The sequence below is a fragment of the Triticum urartu genome, chromosome 1, assembly GCF_003073215.2.
Source record: "Triticum urartu cultivar G1812 chromosome 1, Tu2.1, whole genome shotgun sequence".
Taxonomy (NCBI): Eukaryota; Viridiplantae; Streptophyta; class Magnoliopsida; order Poales; family Poaceae; genus Triticum; species Triticum urartu.
In genome coordinates this window covers 226,298,749-226,313,676 of record NC_053022.1, presented here as the reverse complement: position 1 = coordinate 226,313,676, position 14,928 = coordinate 226,298,749, and the positions used below count along the sequence as shown (strand labels likewise).

The 14,928-nt window shown below is 47.5% G+C and overlaps 1 protein-coding gene across 1 annotated transcript; it reads right to left on the bottom strand.

Moving 5' to 3' along the window:
- Positions 1–539: 539 nt before the first annotated feature.
- Positions 540–11,785, bottom strand: LOC125554786 (tobamovirus multiplication protein 2A). Its single transcript, XM_048718208.1, has 7 exons — positions 11,613–11,785; positions 11,208–11,480; positions 2,701–2,800; positions 1,734–1,814; positions 1,534–1,638; positions 989–1,201; positions 540–865 (listed from the first exon to the last, which is right to left on the bottom strand). The coding sequence occupies exons 2-7, from the start codon at positions 11,456–11,458 to the stop codon at positions 758–760; spliced, it is 858 nt and encodes a 285-aa protein (XP_048574165.1). The 5' UTR covers positions 11,459–11,480; positions 11,613–11,785; the 3' UTR covers positions 540–757.
- Positions 11,786–14,928: the final 3,143 nt, after the last annotated feature.

Here is a 14,928-nt window from a genome sequence, read left to right as displayed (position 1 = left end):
CATGGCAAGCGGGAGGGTTTTGGGGAAAGTGGAGGAAAATGGTGAAGGCTGCCACCAACTAGCGAGCCAGGAAGAGTACTTGGCACGCGTCGCAGGCCTTCGTCTCATGTCCATGCCGACAAAAATGAGGCTCAAAAATGAGCTGGGGCAAACGAAAAGCAGACGCACATCCGTTTGAGTCGGCGCATTGGGCCGACTTTTCTATCCACCATGACCCAAGCGGACGCACGCGGACAAAATGAATCAGCACGTTGGAGTTGCTCTTGCCCACCAATAAAAAAATACGTCTTTTAATTGTATTGTATATTGCATTAACAGATTAGATGACAATTGACGATGGAGTGACAATTTGCCATCACAGATCTAAATTGTCGACATACATACTCCACCAGGCACTCTCTCACCCATAAACAAATTAAACACCAACGCATCAAGCACACATTGACCAATCTGCGAGGCGAAGTTCGCCATTTACTCTAGTTCATGATACAAGTTGAAAGGGTAAACAAGGCAAAAATGGAATGCCAACAAAAGGAATCTGAGGAAAACATGAAATATAATGAGATATCAATGGCCAATACTCGTTCACACAAAAATTACAGGTGCATGGAGTTGTTCAGAAGACAGCAGATAAGATGAGCATTAAGGTAAAAAGACCTATTCATACACCACTCTGAACAACACGGTATAGCCAAACTGTGCAAGCTGAGATGGCCTGTTCAAGAACCAACAATTTGGATAACGTCGTGAAGGATCTTCACATTACAGTGCAACGGCTCCTTTCTTCAGCTGGAGGTGCCCCATTTTGCTGATATCTGGTTGCATCTGATGGGTTGTAAGTAAATTGGCTTGTGTCCAGACCATACTGCATCAGGTAGAATAATTACATGTTGTTTTGTAATGAAAAATAATAATAAGTACGATCAATGAGTTGAAAACATGTATGAGAATGATCAATGATGTTGAAACCGGTCTATGATGTATGTACCTTCTCTCGCATCCTTTGGCTCCATGCATCATTTCTGCTCGCACGTTGATCAAGTGTTGGGACGGGAACACCAGTAGCCGGAGCATTCTGGGAATGGATGAGAGGCTGACGGATGCTAGTGCTTCGAGCAGTTCCAATGATTTCATCATCACTGTCATACTCGGCAGGTTTGTTCATTGCCCTGACAGCAAGAGCTAACAAGAAAAGCAATACCTGCATACTGGTAAGCATCAGTCTACCTGCACTAGACCAACTATAGCTAAAAGAGTACACACTGCAACTGACTGTCCACGACTAAAAATCATCACCAATTTCTATTTTCCCGCTCACCAGTACCGCAGGGTACGTCAAAACTAAACTTATTCACAACAAGCAGATCAAAGACAGGACACAGTAGAATGAAATATTTATCAGATGAAAAGAATGCACCTTAAGCCGGTAACAACTACACATTCGGAACATGATTAATAAACTATTAGTGTTTAGGAAGGCCCAGTGCTATCCAAAAAAAGGCACAACAAGAATAGACTTGAGTTTGCTCCTACCTCAAAAACAACAACACCAAGAGCAACCCATCTTGCAATCTTCCAATTTTCATTCAGAAAGTCATACATGGCATCAAAGTTTTGTGTCTTATCCACTGGAATAACCTGAAAAGGAAGTTACAAAGAAGTACTTACAATGATTAAATAAAAGGATGAGACTATAACATAGTTTCCAAATTAGCACCAAACAGAAGCCTCACATCTTTCCAGCTATGGTCAAAGAATATGAATGCAGCACCTCCAGCCTCAGCAAGGATTAATAATATGACCAAGAAAGAATACTTATAACGTCAAAGGAAACAAAATTATGGATTACTGAATGGAATCACTAAACATCAAAGAAAACAAATTTATGGATTATTGAATGGAATCACTAAACATCAAAGGAAACAAATTGTGGATTATTGAATGGAATCACTTAACATTCGAAGGAAACAAATTTATGCATTATTGAATGGAATCACTAAACATTATTCAGATCTCAGAAACAACTAAATCCTGCTCATTACCTACCTTTTACATTTTATGCCTCTGAATACAGCTTTAAGTAAAAAAAAATTAAAAAGGGCAGCCCGGTGCATGTAGCTCCCGCTTGCGCAGGGTCCGACCACTTTGGGTCTATTGTACGCAGCCTTTCCCTACATTTCTGTAAGAAGCTGTTTCCAGGAGTTGAACCCGTGACCTCATGGTCACAAGGCAGCAGCAGCTTTACCACTGCGCCAAGGCTCCCCTTCAGCTTTAAGTAATTTACATATTGACAATTTACAGGGTAGCACTTTGACAACGGTTTTTTTAACTACATTTTTTATATCACAATAGTTATACGTTATGCAAATAACATTTCAGGATCAATCCCATAAAATACCAACTGCATGTCAGTAATTTAAATGTATATTTTTATATTCCGGGCCAAATACTTGGCCGGCATGGATTCTAGAATGACTCATGTTCATATAATAGGACATAGTATGGTGTATGCCTTTTCACTTACGTCACAGCTGGATCAAAAGTGCGTCATTTTTGCACTGCATGTTGTGTATCTAACGCATGCCATATTTGGAATTACCGATGATTTTAATAGCTGTTTTCTTCCTTTATTTGTACATTCAGTGGTCGTCTTTAAAAAACGAGAGTACTAATAAAATGGAAGACCAACTGTCAGGATACACAACACAAGCAACACGTATTCCTTGTCCCTGCTCCAATGCAGCCAAATAGAGAAACGACGAAGATAACAGCACCAACACCAATGAACAAATAGATGAACCTGCCAGGAAATCAGAAATTCTTTACTGAATGCAATCATTCACTTTCAAGGTAGAACTTAATCTTTTGGTAGAATAAACAAATGATTGACAAACTGTTGTGGTTTATTTTCTGTGTCAGGTCTATCAGCGTCGCCTCAAGGGCCGCGGCTCTAGTCAGGTTCAGGCCCTAGCCAATGCGGACTGAAGTCCAAGCTCAGGAGCAGCAATAGGAGTCACATACATGTTTTCGAATCGTAGTTAGTGTGCCAGGTGGAAGCACAGCTATTAGGGAAGTACTAATCTTGTAAGGAAGTAGAGGGGGTAAACGTGTACATGTTGGACACTAATTCAACTGAGTCGGTAGTCTAGTTGGGTATATAAGGTCATGTATCGTTTCTCCTCCCCTTTCGAGGAAGATGAAAAAGTGTGCTTTGAGGAACGCACTCCAAGAACTCACCCAGCTCCAAGCATATAGGCACGTGGATGAATATTGTCTACAATTCATGTTGTTCATCTGTTGCTGTGAGAGATTGTCTCGTCAGCAAGTTGGCATATTCACAGCAGGACTCCTAAAGCCATTGCGTACAGATGTAGAGCCTTAAAATCCATCAAACCTTCAGACTGCTATGAGCTTTGCAAGGGCACATGAACAACCCCTGTGGGATGAACCTCATTCCAAGCCTGTTGTGACTCCTCAGGCAACAAGTCTGCACAAACTTCATATCATATTCTGTACCAGCACCCACCTGCTCACCAGTCAGTACTGCACTGAGCGCAGGGCCCCGGCATAAAGCAAGCACGAGCATACCTGGCCGCACGGCAACTGCTCCGGCGGTCGTGACTGCCATGGAAAATCCAGCCTCACGGTTCCACCGTCTTACACCGGAGGAGATGGCTGATCGGAAAGCCCAAGGACAATGCTTCAATTGCCCGGAGAAGTTCCATCACAACCACAAGTGCACACTAAAGGGGATGTACTGGATCGAGCTTGATGAAGACGATGTGACAGGGGATGACCATGGATGACGTCCAAATTTCCCTGCATGCCCCGACTGGGTTCCGGACAAGAAAGACAATGCAGCCCAGGGTGCTTGTCAACAGCGAGCCTGGAACAAACTCTAATTACTCTAAGGCCAAAAAGATAGTAATATTCTGAATTCTGATGCTTTATTGATCGTGGGAGAAGCCCCATATATAACAGGAATAGCTTGGCTGACAAGCCGACTCAAAGGGAATACAATCTGGACTCTCGAACAAGTTTTAATCTGGACTCTGCACCTATTTCGAATCTGGACTTACTAACTAATCTGGACTCTGAACCTAATACGAATCTGAACCTCAATAATTACTTGTAGCAGTACAGGAATCCTAGCCACTTTGGGCTGGACCAGGGGGTGGTGCGACCAGGGCTGGGGCCCTCCGACCATATGTGGTTCCCCATATAACATCTCTCCCTCCCTCCACAAACAGCTCGTCCTCGAGCTGAAACGTGGGAAAACGAGCAATGAACTCATCCAGCGGCTCCCATGTTGCATCATCTTCAGAAGCCCCAACCAACTGCACAAGAACATGCTTCACGGGCTCACGCCGCATCGAATGCTGGATCGAAGAATCTTGGTTGGTGCAGGCAGCACACGGCCATCCTTAATGGCGGGAAGTGCAGCAAGAGGGTGGTTCGCCATGAAATGTTTTAAGGAGACTGAGATGGAATACATCATGGAGCCGAGTACCAGCAGGCAGCGCGAGTTTATATGCAACAGAACCAATGACTTCAGTGAGTTGGAAAGGCCCATAGAAGCGAGGAGACAACTTGCCATGCTTGTGACCTGGTAACGATGCTGACGCAAGATGGTGAAGGCGAAGCCACACCCAATCACCGACGCCAAATGCCAGCTGCCGATGCTTGTCATCATAATAATGCTTTGCCCGCTGCTGCGCTTGATGGAGATGCTCACCAACCTCATGAACGAAGTTGGCGCGATCCTGAAAGGCGGTGCCCACAGCTGCCACCTTGGCCTCGCCAGGAACATAGTCACAAAGACGTGGCGGTGGCCGACCATAGACAACCTCGAATGGAGTGGCACGAAGAGCAGAGTGGTAGGACGTGTTGTAGCAGAATTCCGCCCAGGGCAACCATTCGACCCAGCGGCGTGGCCGGTCAACAATGAGGCAACGCAGGTACATTGCGATGATTTTGTTGACAACTTCGGTCAGACCATCAGACTGGGGTGAAAGGCTAAGCTCATGTGAAGCTGAACGCCGGACAAGTTGAATAATTCACGCCAAAAATTGCTGGTGAAGACAGGATCTCAGTCACTGACGATAGACCGTGGAAGTCCATGGAGGCGCACAATGCCCTCAAAAAACGCCTTTGCCACGGAGGCAGACGTGTATGGATTGGACAATGTTTGGAGAAACATCCAATGACCGAGAGGATCTCAGACTTGCCAGCACCCTTACAGTGCCTCGATGAAATCCATGGAGATATCACTCCACACAGACGTTGGGACCGGCAGAGGCTGAAGTAACCCAGCAGGCAGGAGTGTTTCTGTCTTGTTGCGTTGGCAGACTACACAAGCAATTGGCGATCGCCAAGGACATGGAAATCAGCTCGGAGTCGATGATGCGTCTTTTGGACCCCCTCATGAGCGCCATGAGCATGTTGCAAAATCACTGGTATGGTCAGGGAGGTGGGCAACATGAAGAATCAAGTTGTCAACACAACTCCAGTGGTGGTCGCGATCACCAGCGCGAATACCATCACGAAGGGAGGTCAACTCAGGTGAAGCGTCGATCTCACGCCGTAGGTCCTCGAAGATGGTGAAGATTGGCAGCGAGAGAGCACAAAGCGCAGGTGCTGCAGGCATCACGACGGGAGAGGGCATCAGCGATGATGTTGAGGCGGCCCGGGCGGAACTCGACAGTGAAGTGGAATCCAAACAAATTGCTCACCCATTGGAGTTGAGGGATTGTCGAAAGCCGCTGGTCGAGGAGAAACTTCAGGTTATAGTGGTCGGTGCGTACGGCAAAGCCTGAACCAGTCCAATGAGTTCCCGCTCATATGCAACAAGTTTGGCATGGCATGGAGCAATGGGCTGACTAAAAAAGGCCAAGGGCCCTGCACCTAGGTGAAGAACAGCACCAAAGCCAGTCCCAGAGGTGTCGCACTCAACAATGAAGTGATTGTCAAAGTCCAGTGTCTGGAGCACCGGGTCTTGACCAAGGGCATGCTTGAGCGCCTCCTCTGCCTCTAGGCACCACCAAAATCCCTCCTTGCTGAGTAGGCACGTGAGAGGAGCAGCGAGCATGCCGAAGTCCTTGATGAACTTGCGATAGTAGCCGGCCAGCCCCAAGAAGCCGCACAACACCCAAACCGAACAAGGCATAGGCCAGTGCAACCGCGCGCACCTTATCCTTATCCATGGCCACCCCATCAGCATCAATGACATGAACCAGGTAGGCCACGGAGGACTCACCAAAGCAACACGTTTTGCGCTTGAGGAAGAGGGACTGCTACTGCATGTCCTGAAAGACAACACGAAGGTGGCGCAGGTGCTTCGACCAGGATGAGCTGTAGATTTAAGATGTCATCAAAGAAAACAAGGACAAATTTGCACAAAATAGGGCGCAAGATGTCATTCATCAAAGCCTGGAAGGTTGTCGGTGCGTTGGTTAAGCCAAATGGCATAACCAAGAACTCATAGTGGCCATCATGTGTGCGAAACGCCGTCTTAGCAACATCATCAGGGTGCATCCGTGCCTAATGATACCCCGAGCGCAGGTCAAGTTTGGTGAAGAACCTGGCGCCCCGGAGTTCATCCACTAACTCGTCAACAACAGGAATCGAAAACTTATCCTTCACAATATGATCGTTCAACGCCCGATAGTCGACGCAAAAGCGCCATGAGCCATCCTGTTTTTTGACAAGGAGGACGGGTGAAGAGAAGGCCGAGTCGCTGGGGCGGATGATGCCTGGGACCAACATCTCCGTGCGCTGGCGCTCGAGCTCATCCTTCTGAAGTTGCGCATAGCGGTATGACCGGACAGCTACTGGCGTGGTGTTAGGTAGAAGCCGAATGCAGTGGTCCCGAGAGCATCCTAGAGGCAACATGGTCGGAGTGGCAAAGAGGTCAGCAAACTCGTCGAGCATGTCACCCATGAGGTCAGAGTCCTCGCTCGTGATCGTGCGAAGAGCAGGCAAGGCAGGCATCACCAGTCCGTTCCATGTGACTTGGGAAACAGCAAGGACAACAGTCACTCTGTGGTGATCAAAATCCCACAAAATCGGTCCGAGGGAACGGAGCCAGTCAACCAAGGACAAGGTCGAAGCCGCCAAGTGGAAGTGTGAAGCAGTCAACCCGGAAATGGCAGCCGTCGATGTTGATGGAGATGCCGCGACATAGGCCAACACTAACAAGCGTGTCCCCGTTGGCAACCATGCCCCGCAGACCGGGACAAGTCTCTGGAGTTAAGCCGAGCGCGTTGACCACGGCTGAGTCAATGAAACCGTGTGTCAAGCCTGTGTCCAGTAAGGCAGTGAAGGTATGAGTGCCGATGACGACAAGCAGTTGTATGGTGTCAATCACACGCATACTCCAAAGCCCGGTGATGGCGTGAAGCGAGATGTGTGGCGTCTCTGGGTCCTCCTCCAAAGGTGCATCCTCAGGAGCAAAATCATCAAGCCCGATGGAGAACAAGCGTGCACATCGATGACCGGCGACGTACTGCTCAACACAATTGTAACAAAGACCTTGGCGGCGGCGGCCAGCCATATCGATATGCATGAGGCGGCGCGTAGCGCGAGGAGCTGTCGCTGTAGGGGCAGCAGTTGCAGCAGTAACGCCTTGTGGCATGGGACATGTAGCAGGCGGCAAGGTTGGTCCCCTTGCCCAAGACTTCGAACCTCAGGAACGTGACGGGGGCATGAGTGGTGGGAACGGATGGCGTTGTTCATATGCCTTAGCGAGGATACTGTTGTGGGAGGTCCACAAGTTGCTGAAGCTCGACATCGACTTTGAGGCCTTCGGAATGTCCGGCTGTGTACAGGAAACGCTGTTGGGCTGAGCTTAATGGTTCGCTGGTCCTGCACAACAGCACCATAAATCTGCTGGTGTAGTCAGCAACAGTAGAGGTGAACGGAAGCCGAGCAACTCACCCAGGGGGTTGGCGCGTACAGATGGCCCAAACTGAAGGTGACACGCCTCCTTGAAGTGCTGCCAGGAGGGAATGCCATGATCACGCTCAAACTGGAGGTACCAAAACTAAGCATTGTCGACTAGGTGGTATGCCGCTGTCCACACCTTGTCAGCCTCCTCTGTGCCCTGTCCCCAAAAGAATTGCTCACACCGATGAAGCCAGCCAAGCAGATCGACGGAACCATCGTAAGTAGGAAAATCAAGCTTGTGAAAGCGTGGGACACCAGAGCCGGAGCCAGAACCAAGGTGTTGGTATGCAAAGAGGGCAATTGACGTGAGATACGGTGAGGCGGCATAGGTGGGCTGGGTTTGTAGTGTTTGAGGAAGTGGCTCGTAAGGATTGGCGGGTGGCTATTGGTAGGGAAGTGGTGGCGAAGATGCGTTGTGGAAAGCTTGGTTGAACGGAGGGGGGTAAACATGAGGTTGTTATGGGAAGAACAGAGAGGCCGGAAATTGGGGCAGTGACAGCGGTGGGGAAAAGCGTGGATCAAATCATGCGCTCAAGAGGATGGGGACAATGGTGGGGCCGGTGGTGGCGAGGGCGGCAGAGGTACTAGACGGTGTGGAGGAGGCGGCGGAGGAGCCGATGGATGTCGGCAACGCCAGCCGCGGGTCGACCAAGGTGGAAGGTAGAGCGCTGGTGCGCTGCTGTGTTGAGACGCTGGACGAGGCCCTCCATGAAGACCTGATTCGTGGCCCGTTGCACCACCATCTCCTTCAGCTGGGTCGCTAGCTCCTTGAGCACGAGGTTGACGTTGCCACCGTCGTCTTTGTCATCGTCCACCATCCTAGATGACGCTGATACCAGATGGAACAAACTCTAATTACTCTAAGGCCTAAAAGATAGTAATACTCTGAATTCTGATGCTTTATTGATCATGGGAGAAGCCCCATATATAAGAGGAATGGCTTCGCTGACAAGCCGACTCAAAGGGAATACAATCTAGACTCTCGAACAAGTTTAGTCTGGACTCTGCACCTATTTCGAATCTAACCTACTAACTAATCTGGACTCTAAACCTAATGTGAATCAGAACCTTAATAATTACTTGTAGCAGTACACGAATCCTAGCCACTTTGGGCTGGACCGGGGATGGTGCGACCAGGCTGGGGCCCTCCGATCATATGTGGTTCCCCACATAACAGAGCCACCCATGGCATTAGTCGATTCTGGCTCGACACATAACTGCATTTCCCAGGATGCACCACCTGGCATTCAATTGGAACCACGACCTAGACTTTACATTACTGTGGCCAACGGGACCGGGTTGCTAGCACTCGCGTCTGTCGTACACTAGGCGTGGGCGTGGGCGTTGGCAATGAGCACTTCCCAATCGAGTGTTATGCTATTCCGCTCGAAGGCTTTGAGGTGGTACTCGGTGTCGAATGGCTTTGTTCACCGGGCACAATCTTGTGGTTTGAACTTCATTTTGGCACAAAGGTCACAAGGTCATTTGGCATGGAGTAGCGGCTACAATAGATTCTCCAATGCTCCAGGCGTGTGAGGTTGATGATCTTATGCCAGCAGTGCTACAGGAGTTTGCCTGAGTTTTCAAGGAGCCGCGTGGTGTACCTCCACCCTGCCATCATGATCATGGCTTCCACCTTCCCAGAACACCACCCTATTCTTTCTCAAGTCTGGGCTGACATTTCACTTCATTTTGTTGGCTCATCGGTTCTCCAAATATGCTCATTTCAACGCACTTGGTCACCCCTATTCAGCTGCATCAGCGGCACGAGCCTTGTCTATTATAAGTGATCGTGATCCAATCTTTACTAGCGGGTTTCGGTCAGAATTGTTCCATCTTGTTGACGTCAAGCTTCAATTGAGTTCAGCCTTTGACAGTCAAACTGGCGGTTAGATGGAAGTCATCAACCACATCATTGGCATGTATCTTTGTTGCTTATCAGGAGACCGACCCAAGGATTGCATATAATGGCTACCTTATACAGAATTCTGCTACAACTCTCCTTTCCAAACGGCCTTGCGTGGTACACCTTTCCGTTTTGTTTATGGCAGAGGTCCACCTTCACTCATATCCTATGACTATGAGCCTGGGACTGCTGAAATGGCTGTAGTTGATCAGCAGCTTTTGGAGAGAGATGGATTTTTAGCCAGCATCAAGGAGCGCTTGCTGCAGCCTCAAGCCACAATGAAACAACAGTATGATGGGCATTGAGATATTGCGTTTGCGGTTGGGCAATGGGTTTGGTTACATCTTCGCCATCGACAAGCAACCGCCATCACACCGGCTATGCCTACTAAGCTCTCTCCACGTTTCTTTGGGCCATATCATATGTGGGAGTGGGTTGGCACCCTAGCATACCGTCTGCAGCTTCCTGCTCGCGCTCATATTCATGACATTTTCCATGTCTCCCTGCTAAAACAATTTCATGGTGAGCCTCCTGAGACTGTTGTGCCATTACCGGACTTATTATTGCATGGTCAGGTTCTTCCAATTCCACAAGCAATATTGCAAGCTCGTTCGAATAGAAGTGTTTGGGAGGTGCTGGTGCAATGGAAGGGATAATCCACCAAGAGACTTTGTGGATGACAGCACAAGCATTCCGTGACAGCTATCCTTTGTTTCAGCTCGAGGACGAGCTGTTTTCTGGAGAGGAAGTGTTGTGGACTATAGAGGGGTAAACATGTCCATATTGGACACTAATTCAGGTGTGACTGCGAGCCTACCTCAAAAAAAAGTTCAGGTGTTAGCAGGTAGTTTAGTTGGGTATATAAGATCATGTATCGTGTACGTTTGAGGAATGATACAGAAATCTTCTTCTCCAAATAAGCGTAGCCCAGAGCTTCATCGCCACTGGCACACTAGCACAAGTCATGGCAATATCCCGTCTGTTTCCATGCCAGAACTCACCACCTCCTCCGTTCCCCACTCAAGTTCCACCAAAAATCAGCCCGTAACACAAACTAATCTGGAAAATTGAAAGTGCGACTTCGAACCGTCCCAACAGAACCTATGGCAGAGTCAAACTAAATATATCAATTCTCTGAGCCCCCGGCAATTCCACGCTAGGGTTTGAGATCGCAGATTTGGTGATCACTAAATCTGCCGATGGACAGATGAAGAAGCCTTCAAATCCTAGGCATGCCGTTATTATTATTAAGCAAAGCTTCCAATTTCTCTCGATCTCAATCATTATCTAGTCACACAAACAGGAACATCAAACTATTGCGCGACAAGAAAGAAACAAGGATACGCAATCGTCTCACCATGCTTTGGGTAGCTTGTCGAAGAAACTGCCTCCTTCTCCAAGGGCCACGACCGTGAGCATCGGGCGGCCGAACGTAAGCAACTCAGCCGGCGGGGCCGGAGACGGCGGTGCCCCTCCGCCACCGCCGGAGATCCTCATCCACTCCACGAGCAGGTAGATCCCGTAGCCGACCATGGCAAGGCCGGCGACGGTGAGGAAAAAGTTGAGCAGCCTGAGCAGGCACTCGAAGAATCCCCGGCACGCCGCCATCTCGAAACAATCCAGGCACAATCTAACACAAACTCGCCTCAGATTTCAGAATTCCATAGAGAAAAATCAAAGTAATCAAATAGATTCGGAAGGAATTGTGCGCGGCGATCGTAAGCGGAGGAGGAGGAAGAGATGGGAGCAGATAGAAACCGACCTGTAAATTGATTAATACGGGATTTTCTTTTCCTTTGCCGTGGAGATCGAAGGAAGAAGAGGACGAGGGAAAGAGAGGGGAGATGCTTAGTGGTGGACGGGTGCGAAAGGGTCCACCTACTGCGGACGGACGGTGCGCCGTTGGCGGGTCGAGACCTGTAGATTGACGGTGATAAAAAAAATGTTAGGGAAACAACATACTTAAATTAAACAGAGTCAGGTAGCTCATCCGCTATTACAGAAAGGATACAATCAGAAGGTGCATGCCTCACTTGAGAAAAGCCATCGCCTACAGCTACCTTAGCAAGCGTGTGAGCCGCGCGATTCACGGTTCTTCTTCTCCACGTGATTTTGCATCCTATCCAGCTCTGTATGAGATCTTTGATGTCTTTCACAACTGGCCGACAGGTTCCGAGGAGCCGAGTTAACCATGCTGACTGCCTCCCTACAGTCCATCTCGACATGAATCCGTTAAATGCCCAGCTCCCGCCCAAAAACTAGGGCTCGGCGACACGCCATCAGCTCGGCTAGCTCCGGTTTCGAGCAGTTTGGAAAAGGTTGAGCCAGATCCTATAACCGAGCCAAATCCTAGCCCTCTCACGATGTGATCGTTCTTGGCTGTTCGTTCATGTGACTTGCACGATCTTAACCATTGAATCTATTGTCGGTTTCCTCCTCCGAGCCTGTTATTTTTTACTGGGCCAAATGTCCTGAAGGGTAGGTGCTCCATGAAAAAAACGGAGCCTTCTTGTTAATTGAGCCTTTTCTCAGCCCAATTAGAGTGCTCATCGCGGCAGTGATTACGAAGAAAGGCCGTATCGATCGATCGCAAACCATTCTGCGATACTCTCCGTGGCAGCGGACGACAGCTCCCGCTCGATCGAGAGGATGAGGGGACCGGTCATTGTTTTCAGATAGACGAGCGGGTCGAGGCGATTTGTGTCATGGTGGTCATGGGGCGAGTGCCGGACCACACGTTGATTCAGCTCGAGGCAAATCGGCGTCCGGTTGTTCGATGAAGCAGATCGTCCACTGGGAGTGATAGAGACGAAGGTGTCATGATGTTTCGATGAGATGGTGGCTATCGTTTTCTGTGGGAGTCAACCTTGGCGATCCGACTACGAACGTGCGAGACGTCGCGCCTTAGCAATCGCTAAACCAACTTCCGAGGGGTTATTGACCACATCGGAGCACGATCAACCTGAGTACGAGGGTCTGTTCCCTGTGAGCAAACGAAGAACAAGTAAGAAACTGAGATTGCAATCTTGATATTGCGAATATAAGATGAAAGCTTTATTGATCAAGGTGGGGTTCTGTGACGTCTTGGTCTGGTCATTGAACACAAACGAAGTACGCGAAGTTGCAGCTATGGCGAACTTTTAATCTAAACAAACCCAAAGTCTAAACGATGCCCTAAGGGCTGTATATATGGAGGAGAGGGGGGAATTTCGTGGCCCTTGGAGGAGGGGTACGAAACCAACCCTAACTCTTGTTTCCACACACATACAGACTCTACAAACAGCCTATAATCAAGTATTTTAAAATTACATGGGCCTGGCCCAAAAATAAGGTGACGCATCACCTAGGATAGCCTCTGGACGAAATTTATGAAGTGGCATCTTGTGTATTTCGTCCAAGACTTCATGCACTCATTATGGTGGCTTCAAAGTCATGGAATCATCACTTGTAACTCTGTTCTTATTCCCCTTGCGCACACCATCATCTCCATGCTTGAACTTACTCCAAGGTTCATCTTTCTTGTCCAAGCTAGGCCCTTCATTTGTAAGCAAAACAAATATATCCAATTTAGGCAGCATCATATTCTCATGAACATTAGAATCGTTACTAAGAAACGAAAGTACCTGGTAATTTAATTGGCGTGCGCGAGTTTTAGTAATTGGTCCAGTATGTATAGCAACAGGGGTTGTGGGTGTAAAAATGGTATTGATATCCTCATCATCCTCCCCTTCTTGAAATGAAGTCGTCCTCGACGGAAGCTCATCTTCCTCACCCAAATAAGGCTTCAAATCTGCAATGTTAAAAGTGGGACTAACCCCAAAATCTGCAGGCAGCTCAAGTTTATATGCATTATCATTTATTTTCTCTAATACCTTAAAAGGACCATCAACACGTGGCATTAGTTTTGATTTGCACAAATTAGAAAATCTATCCTTACGCAAATGTAACCAAACAAGTTCTCAAGGTGCAAACGCAACATGTTTTCTACCCTTATCTCCAGTAAGTTTATATTTAGCATTTATACGCTCAATGTTTTCCTTAATTAACTCATGCATTTTTAAAATCAATTCAACACGTTCTTTATCATCAAAATTAACCTTCTCTGAAGATGGAAGAGGCAACAAATCAATAGGTGCACGAGGTAGGAAACCATACACAATTTCAAAAGGGCACATCTTAGTAGTAGAATGCAATGAACAATTATAAGCAAATTCAATATGAGGCAAGCATTCTTCCCACATTTTCTTATTATTCTTCAAAACAGCCCTAAGCATAGTAGACAATGTTCTATTGACTACTTCAGTTTGTCCATCAGTTTGGGGGTGACAAGTAGTACTAAAAAATAGTTTAGTCCCCAACTTAGCCCATAAACATCTTCAAAAGTGGCTAAGAAATTTAGTATCACGATCTGAAACAATAGTATTTGGCACACCATGCAAGCGAATAATTTCACGAAAGAACAAATCAGCAACATTAACATCATCATCGCTTTTATGACATGGTACAAAGTGTGACATTTTCGAGAACCTATCCACGACAACAAATATGCCATCCCTCCCCTTCTTTGTTCGAGGTAAACCTAAAACAAAGTCCATAGATACATCCTACCAAGGAACACTAGGTACAGGCAAAGACATATATAAACCATGAGGATTTAGTCGTGACTTAGCTTTTTGACATGTAGTGCAGCGAGCAACAAAACGCTCAATATCACGTCTCATCTTTGCCCAAAAGAAATGTGTAGCAAGTATATCCTTCGTCTTCTTCACGCCAAAGTGTCCCATTAATCCTCCTCCATGCGCCTCCTGCAACAACAAAAGACGAACGGAGCTAGCTGGAATGCATAGCTTGTTAGCACGAAACACAAATCCATCATTAATGACGAACTTGTTCCACGCTCTTCCTTCTTTACAATTCTGCATTACATCTTTAAAATCAGCATCATGCACATATTGATCTTTGATGGTCTCCAAACCAAATATTTTGAAGTCAAGTTGTGAAAGCATAGTATAGCGACGAGACAATGCATCAGCAATAACATTTTCTTTACCCTTCTTGTGTTTAATGACATAAGGAAA

Excerpts from the sequence above, each read along its gene's own strand:
- LOC125554786 (XM_048718208.1), bottom strand. The coding sequence starts at position 11,458 with ATGGCGGCGTGCCGGGGATTCTTCGAGTGCCTGCTCAGGCTGCTCAAC. Across the intron at positions 1,815-2,700 it reads ATACGTGTTGCTTGTGTTGT|TATTCTTTCTTGGTCATATT; the intron begins GTATCCTGACAG and ends TGACGTTATAAG. Across the intron at positions 1,202-1,533 it reads TTGGTGTTGTTGTTTTTGAG|GTATTGCTTTTCTTGTTAGC; the intron begins GTAGGAGCAAAC and ends ACCAGTATGCAG.